At 46.1% G+C, this 18,419-nt stretch overlaps 2 protein-coding genes across 6 annotated transcripts in view; one reads left to right on the top strand and one right to left on the bottom strand.

The window, feature by feature from the left end:
• Positions 1 to 9,585, bottom strand: part of cdk15 (cyclin-dependent kinase 15) — a 38,778-nt gene extending 29,193 nt beyond the window's left edge. Inside the window, exons 1-2 of the mRNA XM_041850007.2 lie at positions 9,170 to 9,585; positions 2,871 to 2,902 (exon numbers count right to left, since the gene is read on the bottom strand). Of these exons, the coding sequence (XP_041705941.1) occupies positions 2,871 to 2,902; positions 9,170 to 9,215 (78 nt within the window). The 5' untranslated portion in view covers positions 9,216 to 9,585. The remainder of the gene's footprint in view (positions 1 to 2,870; positions 2,903 to 9,169) is intronic.
• A 1,627-nt stretch (positions 9,586 to 11,212) lies between these two features.
• Positions 11,213 to 18,419, top strand: part of als2b (alsin Rho guanine nucleotide exchange factor ALS2 b) — a 19,552-nt gene continuing 12,345 nt past the window's right edge. For 3 of the 5 annotated variants that reach the window (XM_045207925.1, XM_045207926.1, XM_045207924.1), the window contains exons 1-11: positions 11,213 to 11,323; positions 11,910 to 12,014; positions 12,282 to 12,430; positions 12,623 to 13,623; positions 13,896 to 14,262; positions 15,991 to 16,162; positions 16,408 to 16,504; positions 16,605 to 16,682; positions 17,310 to 17,507; positions 17,628 to 17,853; positions 18,170 to 18,359. In XM_045207925.1, the coding sequence (XP_045063860.1) occupies positions 11,962 to 12,014; positions 12,282 to 12,430; positions 12,623 to 13,623; positions 13,896 to 14,262; positions 15,991 to 16,162; positions 16,408 to 16,504; positions 16,605 to 16,682; positions 17,310 to 17,507; positions 17,628 to 17,853; positions 18,170 to 18,359 (2,531 nt within the window). In that variant the 5' untranslated portion in view covers positions 11,213 to 11,323; positions 11,910 to 11,961. The remainder of the gene's footprint in view (positions 11,324 to 11,909; positions 12,015 to 12,281; positions 12,431 to 12,622; positions 13,624 to 13,895; positions 14,263 to 15,990; positions 16,163 to 16,407; positions 16,505 to 16,604; positions 16,683 to 17,309; positions 17,508 to 17,627; positions 17,854 to 18,169; positions 18,360 to 18,419) is intronic. The other 2 variants (XM_045207928.1, XM_045207927.1) reach the window with 1 other exon arrangement.

Below are 18,419 nucleotides of genomic sequence, written 5' to 3'. Positions count from 1 at the left end.
TTGTCTCTCAGATCGTTCACAGCTTTGTGGAAGTTACCTGTGGCGCTGATGTTTAGGCCGAGGTATGTATCGTTTTTTGTATGCTCTAGGGCAACGGGATCTAGATGGAATTTGTATTTGTGGTCCTGGCAACTGGACCGTTTTTGGAACACCATTATTTTTGTCTTACTGAGATTTACTGTCAGGGCCCAGGTCTGACAGAATCTGTGCAGAAAATCTAGGTGCTGCTGTAGGCCCTCCTTGGTTGCTGACAGAAGCACCAGATCATCAGCAAACATTAGATATTTGACTTCAGATTCTAGTAGGGTGAGGCCGGGTGCCGCAGACTGTTCTAGTGCCCTCGCAAATTCGTTGATATATATGTTGAAGAGGGTGGGGCTTAAACTGCATCCCTGTCTCACCCCATGGCCCTGTGGAAAGAAATGTGTGTGTTTTTTGCCAATTTTAACCGCACACTTGTTGTTTGTGTACATGGATTTTATAATGTTGTATGTTTTTCCCCAACCCCACTTTCCATCAATTTGTATAGCAGACCCTCATGCCAAATTGAGTCAAAAGCTTTTTTGAAATCAACAAAGCATGAGAAGACTTTGCCTTTGTTTTGTTTTGTTTGTTTGTCAATTAGGGTGTGCAGGGTGAATACGTGGTCTGTCTTACGGTAATTTTGTAAAAAGCCAATTTGACATTTGCTCAGTACATTGTTTTCACTGAGGAAATGAACTAGTCTGCTGTTAATGATAATGCAGAGGTTTTTCCCAAGGTTGCTGTTGACGCATATCCCACGGTAGTTATTGGGGTCAAATTTGTCTCCACTTTTGTGGATTGGGGTGATCAGTCCTTGGTTCCAAATATTGGGGAAGATGCCAGAGCTAAGGATGATGTTAAAGAGTTTAAGTATAGCCAATTGGAATTTGTGGTCTGTATATTTTATCATTTAATTGAGGATACCATCAACACCACAGGCCTTATTGGGTTGGAGGGTTTGTATTTTGTCCTGTAGTTCATTCAATGTAATTCCAGTGGGTTCTGGTAGTCTTTAATAGTTGATTCTAAGATTTGCATTTGATCATGTATATTTTTTTGCTGTTTGTTATTTGTTATAGGGCCAAAAAGATTGGAGAAGTGGTTTACCCATTCATCTCCATTTTGGATAGATACATTTACATTTTAGTCATTTAGCAGACACTCTTATCCAGAGCGACTTACAGTTAGTGAATACATTTTTTTTTTTATACTGGCCCCCCGTGGGAATCGAACCCACAACCCTGGCGTTGCAAACGCCATGCTCTATCAACTGAGCTACATCCCTGCCGGCCATTCCCTCCCCTACCCTGGACCAATTGTGCGCCGCCCATGAGTCTCCCGGTCGCGGCCGGCTGCGACAGAGCCTGGATTCGAACCAGGATCTCTAGTGGCACAGTTAGCACTGCGATGCAGTGCCTTAGACCACTGCGCCACTCAGGAGTAGATAGCTCTTCGTGTTGTTGTTTGTTTAGTTTTTTCCAATTTTCCCAGAAGTGGTTAGAGTCTATGGATTCTTCAATTACATTGAGCTGATTTCTGACATGCTGTTCCTTCTTTTTCCGTAGTGTATTTCTGTATTGTTTTAGTGATTCACCATAGTGAAGGCGTAGGCTCAGGTTTTCTGGGTCTCTATGTTTTTGGTTGGATAGGTTTCTCAATTTCTTTCTTAAGTTTTTGCATTCTTCATCAAACCATTTGTCATTGTTGTTACTTTTCTTCGGTTTTCTGTTAGAGATTTTTAGATTTGATAGGGAAGCTGAGAGGTCAAATATACTGTTTAGGTTTTCTACTGCCAAGTTTACACCTTCACTATTACAGTGGAACGTTTTGTCCAGGAAGTTGTCTAAAAGGGCTTGAATTTGTTGTTGCCTAATTGTTTTTTGGTAGGTTTTGACACTACTTTCCTTCCATCTATAGCATTTCTTAATATTATTCAGTTCCTTTGGCTTTGATGCCTCATGATTGAGTATTGCTCTGTTCAAGTAGACTGTGATTTTGCTGTGGTCTGATAGGGGTGTCAGTGGGCTGACTGTGAACGCTCTGAGAGACTCTGGGTTGAGGTCAGTGATAAAGTAGTCTACAGTACTACTGCCAAGAGATGAGCTATAGGTGTACCTACCATAGGAGTCCCCTCGAAGCCTACCATTGACTATGTACATACACAGCGTGCGACAGAGCTGCAGGAGTTGTGACCCGTTTTTGTTGGTTATGTTGTCGTAGTTGTGCCTAGGGGGGCATTTGGGGGTGGGAATGCTGTCACCTCCAGGTAGGTGTTTGTCCCCCTGTGTGCTGAGGGTGTCCAGTTCTAGCATTTAGGTCGCCACAGACTAGTACATGTCCCTGGGTCTGGAAATGATTGATTTCCCCCCTCCAGGATGGAGAAGCTGTCTTCATTAAAGTATGGGGATTCTAGTGGGGGGATATAGGTAGCACACTGGAGGACATTTTTCTCTGTTGAGATAATTTCCTTTTGAATTTCTAGCCAAATGTAAAATGTTCCTGTTTTGATTAATTTAATAGAGTGAGTTAGGTCTGCTCTAAACCAAATTAGCATACCCCCTGAGTCCCTTTCCTGTTTCACACCTGGTAGTTCTCTCTCTCTTTCTCTCTCTCCATCCCTCCCTCTCTCTCTCTCTCCCACTCTTCTCAGCAGGTGGCAGTGTTGACTATTCTGTTAATCTTCTCTCTCCCCAGGAGGGATGGAGGACACCAGAAAGAAACAGAGAGAGGGAACAAAAAAGTATGCCTAATTGTCTCAAAGTCTTGTGATACATAGCCGAGTCTGAACCTTAAAAAGACACTCTCGTAAGTGGTTCAGTCACAGACAATAACATAGGGTATCTTACCTCCTCATATCCCAGGTGTCTTTGCTTCAGACCTGCCAGGAACAAAAGACAGAAAGTGTGAACACTTGTTAAGAACACTTGGATAGAATACTGGTTAGAACACGTGGATATAACACCTGGATAGAACACATGGTTGGAACACTTGGTTAGAAAACTTTGATAGAACATTTGGAAACAACATTTGGACCAAACCATTTGGACCAAACCATAAACTTTAAGATCCTGTGTTACAGTTTTTCTCGATTGCTAAGACACATTTCTTGAAAGCTGCTCTCCTTTTCTCTTAACTGTGAACACAAAACCCAATTTTCAAGCTACATTCACAAAACCTCAGACTCTTCTTGCAAAACCAAACTTTCACCTCAAAACAGTTCAATCTGTGCTCAAAACTGAACTATGTTGTCAAATCGTGCCCCGAGTCAATCAAAATAAAAAACACTACTGAACAGTCACTAAACACTACGTAGAAAAATAGAAAACACAATGCTCAGGACATGAAGCTGGAGAAATATATGTTTATTGTTCACTGTAGGCTAAATGCATGTTGCAAAACAAAAAAAACTGTGCATTTAGCACTTGTACAAAAAGACAAAACAGAAATCTTGTGCATTTACATGTAGCACTTGTAAAAACAAACAGAAATCTTATGCGTTTGCCACTTGTGTACAGTAAGCCCATGTAAAAATAAAGTACAAAAATATACAAATAAGTGCATTACTCAGCCACAGCATCATGTCTCCGTACTGGGTCAGGCCACAGGACTTCATCCTCATCACAGGCCACATTTTGTCTGGCCAGGCAACGGGGGAAAAAACCCCTGGCATGCCGTCTCCAGGCTTGGCATGCCTCCACACCTATGTCACCACAGGCAAGTCCCATTGCTTGTAGGAGATTTACCCTGGTGTAAGGTTGGCGTTCATATACCTTCCACCGCCATGAGGAGAAGAATTCCTCAATGGGGTTTAGGAAAGGGGAGTACGGTGGAAGGCAAAGATTGATAAAACCTTGGTTCATATTGTACCACTCTCTAACCTGGAGGGCTCTGTGAAAACTCACATTGTCCCAAACAACAACATAGATGGGATGCTCATCCTGCTGCCCTAACAAAGCATCTCGCATGTGATTGAGGAAAATGAGGAGCTGGTGAGTGTTGTAGGGCCCCCAGGTTGGCATGATGGTGGACAACCCCATGATTGCTGATGGCAGCACATAATGTGACATTGCCACCACGCTGCCCAGGAACACCAACAATGGCCCGATGGCCAATCACATTACGGCCTCTCCTTCTCCTTTTGGTGAGATTAAACCCAGCTTCATCCATGTAGATGTATTGATGGGGTCTTTCCATTGCATCCAGTTGAAAAACCCTCTGTAGAAATAGATGTAGTTTTGTAAGTGATACGGAAAAAGTGATTTAGGCCACTACAGTAAATCACTACTTAGAGTAATCAACATTGAATGTGTCTGGATATATGCCAACCTGTACATACTGGAATCTTTGCTCTTTGACTCTGTCTGAGTTGCGATCAAAGGGCACTCTGTATAGCTGTTTCATGCGCAGTCTGTTGTGCTTGAGGACATGATCAACAGTAGAGAGGCCGACACTGTGATTACCCTCAAAATGTAAATGGTCCTCAATGATCTTCTGCTGAATTACGCTCAGTTTAATGGCATTGTTCTCACGGACCATATCAACAATTAGGGTCTCTTGGTGTGGGGAGAACATACCTGTCCTCCCACCCCCATGTGGCAGTCTTTCAATTCTACAAAAAGAGAACATGGAGTTACAAAAAACATACATGGAATACTAGGCCTACAAACAGTTAGACCAACCCTCCATTACAATACTACAGTATATTGGTACAGTGATGTACTGAAACATATATTTACTTACAGTATACTGTGGTACAGTATATAGTATGTCATACAGTAATTGCTGTCAACATTTACATATTGTACTATAATGTCAAAAAAAGGTAATTACCTGTTCTCTTCTCTAAATCTTCGGATTATGGTGGACACAGTTAATCTACTGATGTTTGGTTGTACCCTTTGTCCAGCCTCCCTCATGCTCATACCATGGACAAGAACATGGTCAATCACAGTAGCTCTGATTTCATCAGATATTACTGTTCTTTGTCTTCGCTGACCACCTCGACCACCTCGACCTCCTCTCACACGAACTCTTCCTCTCAGATTTCTATCCATTGTAGGGCCTCACAAACCAGTGCTCTCTGAACTGGCTTACTGTATATGTTCCCTCACATCATTAGCCACAAGTGTGATCCATTTTGAGTTGTTGTGTTCAAGTGGTGACACCTGTGCTCTAATTGTGTTTGACTTTTGTCACCTGTGCTCACCATTATGCAGCACGGGTGCATCACAATGAAAATGTGTTGGCAAGTTATGTCTAAACAGGTGAAAAGTGCTTATGGTTTTGCCAAAAGAGTGATTGATTCAATCAGTGAGTTCAGGCAACTGAGCATTTGGTTCAGACAATAGGGTTTAGTGTTTTAGCAATTGAGAAAAACTGTACAAGTATGCAAAATTCTGTAGCTGGGAGATTCTAATGGAATGTAAAAAGTGGAGCAGAGATGTCAAATGAGAGAGGAGTGGAGCAGGGAAGGAAGGAGATGAAGAGGAGGGAGAGGAAGAGGATGAGTGACAGGAGGAAGAGATGAAAATGTGTGTGTGATGATGATGATATAAGTTGGGGAGTGTGTGAGAGAGAGAGATAGAGAGAGAGAGAGAGAGAGAGAGAGAGAGAGAGAGAGAGAGAGAGAGAGAGAGAGAGAGAGAGAGAGAGAGAGAGAGAGAGAGAGAGAGAGAGAGAGAGAGAGAGAGAGAGAGAGAGAGAGAGAGAGAGAGAGAGAGAGAGAGAGAGAGAGAGAGAGAGAGAGAGAGAGAGAGAGAGAGAGAGAGAGAGAGAGAGAGACAGAGAGAGAGAGAGAGACAGAGATAGACAGAGACACAGAGAGACTTGGAGAGAGACAGAGAGAGACAGAGAGAGACAAAGAGAGAGAGAGAGAGAGAGAGAGAGAGAGAGAGAGAGAGAGAGAGAGAGAGAGAGAGAGAGAGAGACAGAGATGACAGAGAGAGACTTGGAGAGAGAGAGAGAGAGACAGAGAGAGAGAGAGAGAGAGAGAGAGAGAGAGAGACAGAAAGAAACAGATACAGAGACAGAGAGAGAGAACTCGGTCGGTAGCTCTTTCTCATAAGTGACAGTCAAAGTTTGTAGGAACATGACTTCTCCTTATCTTCTAAATGGGAAGGCATCGCTGTACCCATCCAGACAAGACATTACCTTTAGGGCTGCTTGACTTTAATAACAATAGGGTTTACAGAAAGCCTTATTCCCTGCATTGCAACACATATAGTATTTAAACAGAACAAAATACTGTAATATAAAACTATAATTGTTTGTCAATAATTGATAATATCAATTTGATATGGGCAATTATTGAGGATGAAATGTATGTTGTTGTTCATATAGAAGCCACATCTATAAATGGACACATTGGATAATGAAACCCATAAAAATATGTTCCAGTCTAAATATATTTGTCTTGGAAGAATATAGTACAGCTGGCACATTCCCTTTTCCAACTAACTAAAACTCCTCTTGGCTCAGCATGTGCAGCCATCGACAAAGTCAAGTTATAATTAGATTGGGTAGGAACTAGGAATGCCAACCAGGAAATTGAGGTCATGATCTGTGCAGTATAGTAGGAGACATCCTGGGGTAGGGATGTTCTGGTATGACTCTGACTGAAGGGTATTGGACTGAGGTGAGGTAATGTAGGTACCATAGAAATAGAATCCCTAGAACGGATATCCCCATTCAAGTCAATGATGCCATGGTTTGAGGTTCTATGTCCATTCTAGGGATTCTATTTCTATGGCATTGGACTATTTCTATGTTAGGGACCTATGGAGAGGCTGTGTGTGGACTGGTATGTCTAACCCTCTCACCACTTCTAGGTTAGGATATTATGTCATAGCCACTAGCTCTGCCTTGGTACAGCAAGCCACTGCAGTCAGGGTTATTTACGGAGGTGAGATGGAGGCACAGAGAGACAGTCACTCATGCTCCATCACACTCCGAGCTGAGCCCACCATTCACCACCTACCCTCCTCCCTCCATCAATATCCCTCATACAGACCCGTACATACAGATAGCCCTCATCAGTATTCGTGAGGCAGAACAGAGCAGAGTGGGCCGTAGCTGTTGGAGGTGGACAGTTATGACAGGCAGGCAGGCAGCCTCCAGGCAGCTTGTTAATCCACTACCCACTGGGAGCAGCCTGGGGGGCCTCAGAGCCAGACAGGTATATGTGCACCGGACCGGCCGCTGCAGCCTTCCAGCCAGGTCTACTAGACAGTCACACACAGATAGACATCACACAGATTGACACCATACAGGTACAGCTTGAGGGGTGTCAAAAAAAGTGCAACGTTGTCTATTGTCCAACTCACCCAGGGGGGAGTAGGGGTATTGAGGAGGGGATGAGAGGTGTCAGAGAGAGAGAGCGAAGCAGAAAAAGCACACATACACACAGATTGGATTCTTCAAGTACCCACTCCTCAATGAATTGAGGTTAAGGCATTTTTGGGGGTGTGTCATTGATGCTCTTCTACTATTTCCTCTGAGCTCTATTGGAATTGGAATGCTCTGTGGTGTGTCCCCCTCATAGCCAGTCTTAGCCAGTCCTATAGGTTAGCCTACACTGGTGCTTTGGCCTTGGCACTGTCCTCTATAATCTTACCTCTGGCATACTATCACACTGTGTTGTGTGAGATACATGGAAAATGGTGCAAACAAGTCATGATTCATGACATGAGTAAACATGCAATCATGTGTAGAAGCAGTGTACTATCAGCCTAGTGTACTGACATACTATCAGCCTCTCTGAATAGTGTAGAGATAGGCGCTCGTTTGGATATCCTGTGAGTTATGCCAAGCAGCTGAGCAGTACATCATCCTGATACGAGATCTCTCTCTCTGACAGAAATGTTCAAAGCACATCCGAGTCTCTTCAGATTAGAGAAAACAACAATTTCCTTGATCAAACTGACAGGACAAGAGAGTGAGGAGGAATATCAGCTGTCCTGTCTGTGTACGATAACAAAATCACTTAGCACACTTCCCGATTCAAACAACACACAACCAATGTGGCGGAAACTGGTTGGTGGACGTGCCATTGCATTTGAATTGGCAGTGACCCTAAGAGATTTGCCCTGAGTCTTTTATCAGACTACAGAGCACTTACTTTATTTTGTTTACACTGCAGCTGTGAGAGTGATGCATTATTCATCTCCGCCTACAGAACCACTTGCATCCTGCTACCCCAGCTCTATAACATTAGAACTACCCTGACTGTATAACAGCACTATAACTACCCAGTACCCCCTCCCCCCCCGACAACCAACCTTCCCCCCTAGGGACTGGAACCACCTGCACCTTGATGCCTCAGCTGTCTACCTTCCCTCCCCCTGACAACCTGCACCCACCCTGGGGGAGATGTGGGTTACTGATCGGGTCTGCCTCCCCTCCTCTCTCTTCACCTAGACTCCTCTCCCATCTTCTCTCCCACTCAGCGAGAAAAACACCTCTTCTGCTTCTTACCTCATCCTTCTCCTCTCTCCTCACCCCTTTCCTCTCCCACTTAGCGAGCAAAACACCCCTCTGCTCCTGCTGGGGCTGCCTCCCCTCTCTTCCCCTCCTCTCCTCTCTCCCCTCCTCTCCTCTCTCCCCTCCTCTCCTCTCTCCCCTCCTGCTCACATCACCCCTCGCGTGTCTCTCCCACTTAGGGAGCAAAACAGCCCCTCTGCTCATCAGCATTTTTATGCTTTATTCAATAAGCCATGGGTTGCCTAGCTGCATCTGCAGATCAGCAGTATAACTTGTCAGTCCATGCCAAGCTACTGAAGCTTGTAACAGTGCAGTCCCTAGGTGTGCCCTCATCCCTGGAACACGACAACATACCACGCTACAACACCTGACCCTGTTAACGAGCTGCCGCCTGTCATTACCTGTAGTGTGTGTAAGGATAGTTGTCATGCCAACAAGTTAGGTATTGTGTTCCCTAGGTAACATACATTCCCCATGCAGTGTATCTTGGAATCTGGTACAGTAAACAGATGGAACACAATAAGCATAGCAGGTAAATACCAAAGAGAACTCTGTAAATACTGTTTGTGGGTATGAGGAAGCTTGTGTAAGCACTGCTCTGTCCCCTAACCCGTCTGGAGCCAGTGTGGTACTGTTTCTAGGGAGGGTAGGTTTGACTGATACTCACCCAGGCGATGGAAAGCCTCCGTGGCTGCATGTCGTAGGTTCTGCATCCCAGTGTTGGTTCCTGCCTGGTTGTGCTGTGGAACTGCTGTGGAACCGCTGTAGAACCTCACTTCTACCCTGGCATCCTTAGAACTGGACCCAGCTACAGCAGCACTCTCATCTCAGTCACAGCCCCTCCTTGTCTTCAGCAACCTAGGATGTAAACAGCTTCAGCAGCACAGAAAGGATTTTCCTATTTTTCCTTCCTCCTCCTTTATCCTTTTGCCTGAAGCTGCTCTTGTCTCCTCTATTACTCTCTCTGTTTTGCTCTCTCCCTCTCACGATATTGCACCGTATACTCCCCCTCTCTCCCTCCTTTCTCCCTGTCTCCTCCTGCTGCCAGTTCCTCTGCTGCCTGTGAGACAACATTCAATAGCCAATCAGTGGTATCAGATAGGAGGCACTGCCCAATGAGCTCTCAGTGGAGGAGAGAGCCGGGGCTGCTGGTGTGTTTTGAAAGATTGGAGCTTGAGCATTGTGTTCAGGGAGCCACTAATGTGTGTGTGTACTGTGGGCTCCTGGGGGCAGAAGTGAGCCACGCTTTTGATCACCTTTATTCCAATAACTCAAGCATAGATTGGTATCTTTTTTTCCTAATTTGGCACAAAGAAACTAGAGGCCACAAGTAACTTGGTCAAAAATAATGGCACTGATTGGCCTATAGATGGCGCTGTTATAAGTAGTCTTACTTAAACCCTTATATTCGCCGACCTGTTTGACCTAGAGACTTTGTATGTAGGTGTCTTTCCTCATGCTGAACAAATTTGCCTTAAGGACCCATAAGGTCCATCCGGATAGATATTCCTCCATCTTGGACATTTTGGAAAACCTGAAAAACGTATTCTCATGAACCATAAGTCCAAAGAACACCAACTTTGATATGTAGGCCCATGGTACATCGCTTAACTTAGTTTGAGAAACGCTTGGTTGGTTAAGAGATGGCTGAGTTATTGATAAATCAGGAAATCAGATTTTACATGTCCATTTAAAATAAATATTTGTAAATCCACTTCACAATGGCCTATCAACTTGAAACATTGTTGGGTCATCACAGACATTACCATGATGAGTTTTGATAATACTTTAATATAATAATAATTATAATAATATTATTATTATTATATTATTATATTATGATAATACTTTAAATAATCATAAAAAAATATTCTCATGAACTAAAAGTCAGATTCACTCCAAATTTGGTATTTGGACTCATCACAATAGTCCCTAAAGAGTTTGAGAAAATAACATTGATGCATTCAAAGATGACCACACTTTAACACATTTTAGCCACACTATAACAGATTTTTGCATCTATGCTAAAATGTGCAATATATATATATATATATTTTTTTTTACCTTTGAAAAACGTATTCTCATGAACCATAGGACCAAATGACAAATCAAATTAGTTATTGACAAATCACAAATCTGATTTTATGTGTCCATTTAAACCACTGTAAATCCACTCCACAGTGGCCTATCAACTTGAAATTTGTCATCGCTGTCATGGACGTCCCTAAAATGAACCATACTGAATTTGGTTTTGATATCTGAAAAAACAAGGAAACTATTAACAACTAATTATTTGCATATGTAAGGCTAATGCTCCAAATCATCTGCAATCAGCTTCTCCTCATGAACCATTTGTCAGATTCACTCCAGATTTTGTATATAGAGATCTATTACTGATAACAGTCTTGAAATATGATTACCAATTCCATTTTTCCAAAACTTTCACGACAATGATTTATCATCTACCTGCACCTTGTACCTGCACCCGTTTTTCACCTTGGCATTGAGCATTGACACACATTCATCAAATAGAAAATCACAGTGTAAAACATCAGAATTCCATATTTGGTGTATTTCAAAATGGATAGCTATCAATGCTAAGCTACTTGACAGAATCGATGTTATAAAAAAATATATAAAAAAAGTTACGAGAATACGCACGCATTGAGCCCTCTCGGCTTCCGTTCAACTAGTGTCACAACGACAAAGCGAATATGAAAATGATGACAGTTAGCTAGCCGGCTAATCCCTCGCATGACTTAGTTGCTGTACATTTCACAGTTCATAGGTTTATGAAGAAATGGACATGGTCAGGGGACCGGTAAGTGAGAAACAATTGTATCTCAGATTGTACATAATATATGGTTAGTAGCTACAGTACAACGAGCAAGTGGAAGGATACATGTCAGCTCTGAGTTGCTAGCTATTGTTAGTTATACGGAGACTATAACGAAGTCAATACAGTACTGAGACTGTCAAAGGCTTTGGTGTAGGCATCTAGTAATTATGGCATGAATTAATCCTCCTAACTAGTTGCGTCATTTCAAGCAAACTAATTAATTAACTAACTAGCTAATGGACTGAAAATAGTATTTCATCAAATAAATAGCTAGCTAGCTAGTTAGCTGGCTACTCAAATATGGGGGAGGGGGTGGTGTCAGTGTTAGCTAGGTTACGTCACTCCCACATCATTGACAGTTAGCCATGTAAATAGTGAAAAGAACATCTCTCTCCTGTGAACAACAGCAACACAAGCTCTCGCTTACTGTCACTCGTGCTGGTTATTTTGAAGCCACCTAGCTACCAGTAGGGGCTGTATGTAATTCAGTGAGGCAGTGTTACCATTAGCTAGTCATTTTTGTAAGCTGTCTTGTTGTGTCCAATGTTGTTTACTGTATTCAATACAGGGCTGAATTTAGAAACGGATTTTGAGTTTTTCAAGTTGAATTTCACCAGTCTATGCATCAGCATTGCCATGGACAAATCTCAGTGATGGAGTCCCAGAGGAAAAGGTATGTAGCCCCTTGGTAGGGTGTTGTCAATAAATGTTATGTGATCATCATATGACAACTCATCAACTCATAATATTCATAATGTAAGTCTGTGCCCTCACAAAGCTCTTATTGTTTCTTTAGTTAGCTACTGTAACTTCTGTTCCAGGGCATGTTTTGTCTTGGTAGTTCAAAAACAATGTCTCCTCTATCAGTGCGGTTGTTCAGAATCCTTGAGACATGACTTGTCTGTCTGACTGTCTGTCTACTTCTGTGTGTGTTCTCCAGCTCTGGTGAGGAGGACAGTTCAGGGGAGCGAGGTTTGCTCCACACCTGGAAGGGCTACTCCTATAGTGTTACCCCAGAGAGAGTGCTCCTGTCCAGGCCTGTGCTGCAGGCTGCCCTGGGGACACGCCATGGGGTTCTACTGGTGGAGGGTGAGAGTCAATGGACAGCCTTTGATATGATGGAAACACTCTAAAATGTATGATTAGCCTGCTTTAATCTATAATTCAAATATGTATTTATTTAGCATTGGGTTTGTATACTGACGTACACATATTACTGGAAATAATTTCTAATAGATCCTCTTGTCTAATGACTTGAATGTTGTGTTGTGATGTATTTAGGCGGGCAGGTGTACAGCCTCGGTGAGTTGCCATGGAAACAGAGCCAGGTGTCGGATGTGGGCCCCCTGAAGCCCATCCTAGAGAGCGCTCTCAGCGGCCAGCGCGTGGTCGTCGTGGCAGCAGGCAGCTTCCACAGCGGGGCGGTGACTGAGGATGGCGGGGTCCACATGTGGGGGGAGAACTCCTCCGGCCAGTGTGGCCTGTCCAGCCTCGCCGTAGTCCCCAACCCTACTCCAGTGGCTGTCCTGGACCCCGACACTAGCACCCCTCAGACCATCCGGGTCCTGGATCTGGCCTGCGGGGAGCAGCACTCCCTTGCTCTCTCTGCCCAGCACGAGGTGTGGGCCTGGGGCAGCGGCTGCCAGCTGGGCCTGGTCACCACCATATTCCCCGTGTGGAAGCCCCAGAAGGTGGAGCACCTGGCGGGCAGACACGTCCTCCAGGTGGCCTGTGGGGCCTTCCACAGCCTGGCCTTGGTGCGTTGCCTACCCCCTCAGGAGGCCCGGCGGCCCCTGCCAGACAAGTGTGGCCAGTGCAACCAGCTACTCTACACCATGACGGACAAGGAGGACCACGTCATTATCTCAGATAGTCATTACTGCCCCCTAGGGGTGGAGCTGCTGGCTGAGGGAGAGGCCAGGCTGGGGCCTGGAGGGTCCCCTCCACCAGGGCTCCAGAGCTCCCCTTCAGAGCCCCTCCTCTCCTCTCATACCACTGTCTCGGCCTCAGCACCTGGTCCCCATCCCTCCATAACAGAACATACAGACTATGAGAGGGGGAGGACAGTGGCACAAAATGGGGAAGTCTTAACCACCACAGACTGTGACATCTCTGTTGCTGGGACAGACTCTGGTCTAACTGTTGGAGGTGTGGGGGGTGCAGGGTCTCAGAACTCCCCCTACCCTGATGATCAGGCAGTGAAAGAATATCTGAAGAAACTGTCTGACACCTCTTTGGCTGAGGAGACTGCCAAGATGACCATAGCAGGAGCAAGTTTTCAGGTTAGTAGTGATGATTTGATGCTTTAAGCATAAAGCTACCCATTTTTGCACACTTGGTGGGTGACAAACTGACTTTGTGAGTTTGAGGTGTTTGAAAAGTGACAATGAGCTGTCACACTGTGTTTCCTGGGTCATGTTCATTAAGGCACGCAAAGGTAAAACAATTTGTCTTAGGAAAACTAAAATGTGCTTTTGTTATAGGTCCAGGAAGTCTCCCTGTTTCTGTCAGTTTTCTTTTGTGTGGTGCCTAATGCACCCTGTGTTTGTTTCAGCCCCCAGCAGATAGCCTTGACCTCCTGACCTCTAACCTCATCCCCGGTGTCATGCCGGTGACGACCACCAGCTCTGCCCTCAACAGCCTGGTCTCATCCTGTGCCTCTGCCGTGGGCGAGAGAGTGGTCTCCACCTACGAGGCTCTGTCCCTGAAGAAAATGATTAACTACTACTACCCTGGGGTTGGGGGTGTAGCAGGAGTACCCGGTAGGGTGCAAGGGGGGTTTCCAGGGGGTCCTGCGGAGGAGCGGGTGCGTCTGGAGGAGTCCATGCAGGGGAAGAAGAGCTGCAGCACGGGGGATATCCGCGAGGAGGAGGCCGAGGGCCTGAGTCGACGTCTCTCTCTGCCTGGACTCCTCTCTCAGGGTAGATACGCTGTTCATCTCTTATCCTCCTCCTCTGCTCATCGCTTCTTATCCTCCTTATCTTCCTCCTATACTCTGATGTGTAAGTATGTGTGTGTGTGTGTGTGTGTGTGTGCTCATCCAGCCTGCGAACATATCAAACCTCCATCTAAACTACAGTTCTATACAGTATGTTTGAGAATGCTGTGAAGGCTCACCAGTTGTCTCATTGTGGTGTTATTTGGATCTTATGTGTGTAAGTTATGTGGGTTGGAGTCAGTGAAGGGTGGTTTTTGTTCTGAGATTAAAGCACTTAGCCATAGAGGAATGTGAGGCCATATTAATGTGAGGACTTAATCAGAAGGGTTGTAGTAAGGAATGAGAGAGGGATGGAAGGAGAGAGGAGTGAGAGAATAAGATGGAGAAGAGAGAAAGGAGCGAGAGTCAGAGTGAGATAGTGAGGGAAGGAGAGTAAGAACTGAGGAAGTGAGAGTGAGTGAATATGTATGTGTGTGAGGAAGAGAGAGTGAGGGAAAAGGAGAGGGGGGGTGGAGAGGGCAAGATGGCCGTGCTAATCTCTTGAGAGATCCAGTCAGTGGTAATGCCTGCTGTAGCGGAGGAATCTTCTATTGTCACTTTGGTATGGTGACAGCTGAACGGTAGGATTTGTCCCTAGCTCTCCGAGGGTGTCTCAGGGGGAGTTGGGATATGCAAAAAAACACATTTGACACATGAGAATAATACACATTTGTACATATCCTGGGACAAATATACACACCCACCAAATGATTATTATTAGCTCCCTGCTGCAGCCAGGGAGGGGACAGACAGCTCACCGCTCCCCTCTTGGTGGCTCTCCTCTGGGCTGACAGATGGCTCTTTGTGGGGGACATACGGCTCTCCGTGGGGGACAGGATGTCACAGTGGAAACAACCAACCCACGCCAGCTCAGTGATGTCTCGGTCCGTCTGTCCTCATTAACACTCCCTCCCATACGCTTACTGTGGGACAGGACCTGGCTCTGGCGGGGCTCAATGACTCATCACCTGGAGGATGCTGTGAGGGCTGTGTTTCTGTGTTATTGTGGGGGCTTCTTAGAAATGTTTTGTTTTTCAGTGTAGATTAAAATAGCTCCATGACTAAACCAGTTATCCTGAGAAATTCTTTAGACAAAGGTTGTTTACACTCACCTGTGGAACAGAGAGGAATTAATCCATAACATTAGCTGCAATTGACCCCATAACTGAAAATGGTTTGAGATGAAGCGTAGAAAATGTATAATTAAGAAACCTATCTGTCGGGCCTCCCGAGTGGCGCAGTGGTCTAAGGCACTGCATCGGGTTTGTTCCCAGGCTGTATCACAACCGGCCATGATCGGGAGTCGCATAGGGCGGCGCACAATTGGCCCAGCGTCGTCCGGTTAGAGGAGGGTTTGGCCGGGGGGGGGCTTTACTTGGCTCATCGCGCTCTAGTGACTCCTTGTGGCGGGCCGGTCGCCTGCAGGCTGACCTTGGTCGTCAGTTGAACAGTGTTTCCTCCAACACATTGGTGCGGCTGGCTTCCGGGTTAAGCGGGCGGGTGTTAAGAAGCGCGGTTTGGCAGGTCATGTTTCGGAGGACGCATGCCTCGACCTTCGCCTCCCAAGCCAGTTGGGGAGTTGCAGCGATGAGACGATCGAAATTGGGGAGAAAAGGGGGGGGGGTAAAATTCAACCAAAAAATTTTAAAACATTGTCTGTCTCCGTCTGTAGTGTCCCCCAGGTTGCTGCGGAGGGCCAGCCGGCCCAGGGTGCGAGCGGTGCCCCTCACCCCTGTTGGAGGGCTCCCAGAAGCAGGGGAGCTGCTCCCCTCCCTGCAGACTGAGGTGTGGAGCTGGGGGCGGGGCGAGGATGGCCAGCTAGGCCATGGGGACAACCTCCCCAGGTCAGTGTCCACTCTACACCAATCACTGAGGGCTGGGGATGAGGACCATGATGATTGACAGTTATGTAGACCAGTAAAGCATCAGAGTATGATCACTGAATCTGATCTAGGATCTGTTTGGCCTTTGAGATCATAATGAATAAGATTACATGGACAGGGAGGACCTGATCCTAGATCAGCACTCCTACTCTGAGATGCTTTGGCCCTGGTTGTTGACTGAGAGGTGTTTTGTCTCTGACTTGCAGGCTGCAGCCACTGTGCATCAAATGTCTGAGCAGTAAGGAGGTGGTGCTTGTGGCTGCTGGGGCACATCACTCCCTGGCCCTGACTGCACAGTCCCAGGTCAGGAACTAGAATATCACTCCCCATCCTCTTTACTCTACATGGGAATCTGAGTCTGAGTGATTCCTTCCAACTGTGTGAACATTTGTGTGTGTTCAAGGTCTTCTCCTGGGGTAGTAACAGCTCTGGCCAGCTAGGACACATGGAGTCTCCTACTACTATCCCTCGCCTTGCCAAGGTACTACAGTGTTTCTTTCTATTGAAGAAAATGGTGCCCATACAGTCATCTTTACCACACACTAACCCAGTGTTTCCCCTTTATTCATTTAGCAGCGGCGCCCAGCCACTGAATGGTGTTCTTTGCCACAAGTCTTTAGTATTACACAATAACACTAGAGCCTATATTAACATAAATCCCAGGAGACACCCTGGTGTGGGGCTAAGTCTCAATGGAAAAGCACCCTAAGCTGCTTATAGTAATCGCAAATCATGGGACATAAATATGAATATTGAATTTGTGCAGGACTGCGTGTGCGAGCTGGAACTGTTCATAGGAGCCTATCTCCTGTTTCTGTAGCATGAGGCAGCTTGATGTACAAGGACACCCCCTGGACATGACACTAGTCTATCGCAGGGCCTTACCCCCAATCTATCTCCTTAATGCTGATTGCCAAGCAGAGACTCATCGGGTCCCATTTTTACAGTCTTTGGTATGACTCAGCCGGGGATCGAACTCCCAACCTTCCAATCTCAGGGTGGACACTCTAACCACAAGGCCACTGAGTTGTAGAAGCCTAGCACAACACAAAAGGCTGTACGTACAGTTATCTGATCTGCTCTGTTTGTCCCTGGTGTGACCCTGTAGCTGTCTGAGGGGATCCGTGTATGGGACGTGGGTGCGGGGGTGCAGCACACCCTCTTCCTGGCCGACGGGGACTGTTACCAGCCCATCCTCTACTATAGCGGACAGCAGGTCAGAGAGGGGGCGCAGGACGCACCCCAGGACCAGACAGGGGGGTACAGCTACACCCAGCAACCCGTGCTGCTCCCCTTCTGCATGAACGTGAGTAGTGGACCACGTACACACTGTACTGGACCCATGCTGTGTTCCATTTGAGTGTAGTCAGCGTCTGCTTCGTGATTTCCACTGACATTTGTGTGCGCGCGTGTATCTGTGTTTTAGTTGGGCTACGTGAGCGGTGTGTTTGCGGGGGGCCAGAGCTGCGTGGCGCTCGCCGACCGTAACGTCATGGGTTTCATCGCCAGCCTCCACGAGCTGGCTGCTGCTGAGAGGAAGTTCTACTGCAAGCTGAGCTCTGTGAAGAACCACATACTACGCCCCCTGTTGGACCTGGGTGAGAACTACTGCTGTCGCCAAAGCACCACTGGACAGAGGCCATGGGTCAGAGGTTAGGGAGGGAGAGGGAGGGAGGGAAGGATGAGTTTTATTATAATGGTAACCATGTCCAATCAAAAGCTAAAAAGTGATCGGTTCGCATTCAAAAAGATCTGGCATAAAGCGTACTTTTTGTTAAATGTTATTTTTTTACTGCATCAGAATAGCTTACACAGAGTGCAGACCTGTAACTTTTGGTTAACCATGTGCTGGAATAGAGTACGTTTAGAGTAAGTATCAGGTCGATTATCTCTTGGATGTGTGTGTTTTCTTTCGCATAGTGTTTGTTAATAGGTGTGTGTGGGGTGTGTTCTCCGTCTACCCCTCAGAGTCGTTGAGTACAGCCCTAGGCCCCTCGTCCACAGTGCTGCTACAGAGCCTGGCGAGGTGTTATAGTCGCCTGTGTCACCTGACTGGCCAGCACTCCGCCTCCCTCACCGCCAACCTGCGCCGCCGCCGGGAGGTTAAAAGCCTGGTTATGCTGGAGCACGCCAGCATCTTCCTGGACACGTACAATGAGTATGTACAGTTGTGTACACACACACACAATATCTGGCACTAACTTCTTTACAAACAGCA

This window comes from Coregonus clupeaformis, chromosome 26, assembly GCF_020615455.1.
Source record: "Coregonus clupeaformis isolate EN_2021a chromosome 26, ASM2061545v1, whole genome shotgun sequence".
In the NCBI taxonomy this organism is placed as follows: Eukaryota; Metazoa; Chordata; class Actinopteri; order Salmoniformes; family Salmonidae; genus Coregonus; species Coregonus clupeaformis.
This window is presented reverse-complemented; position numbering and strand designations above follow the sequence as displayed.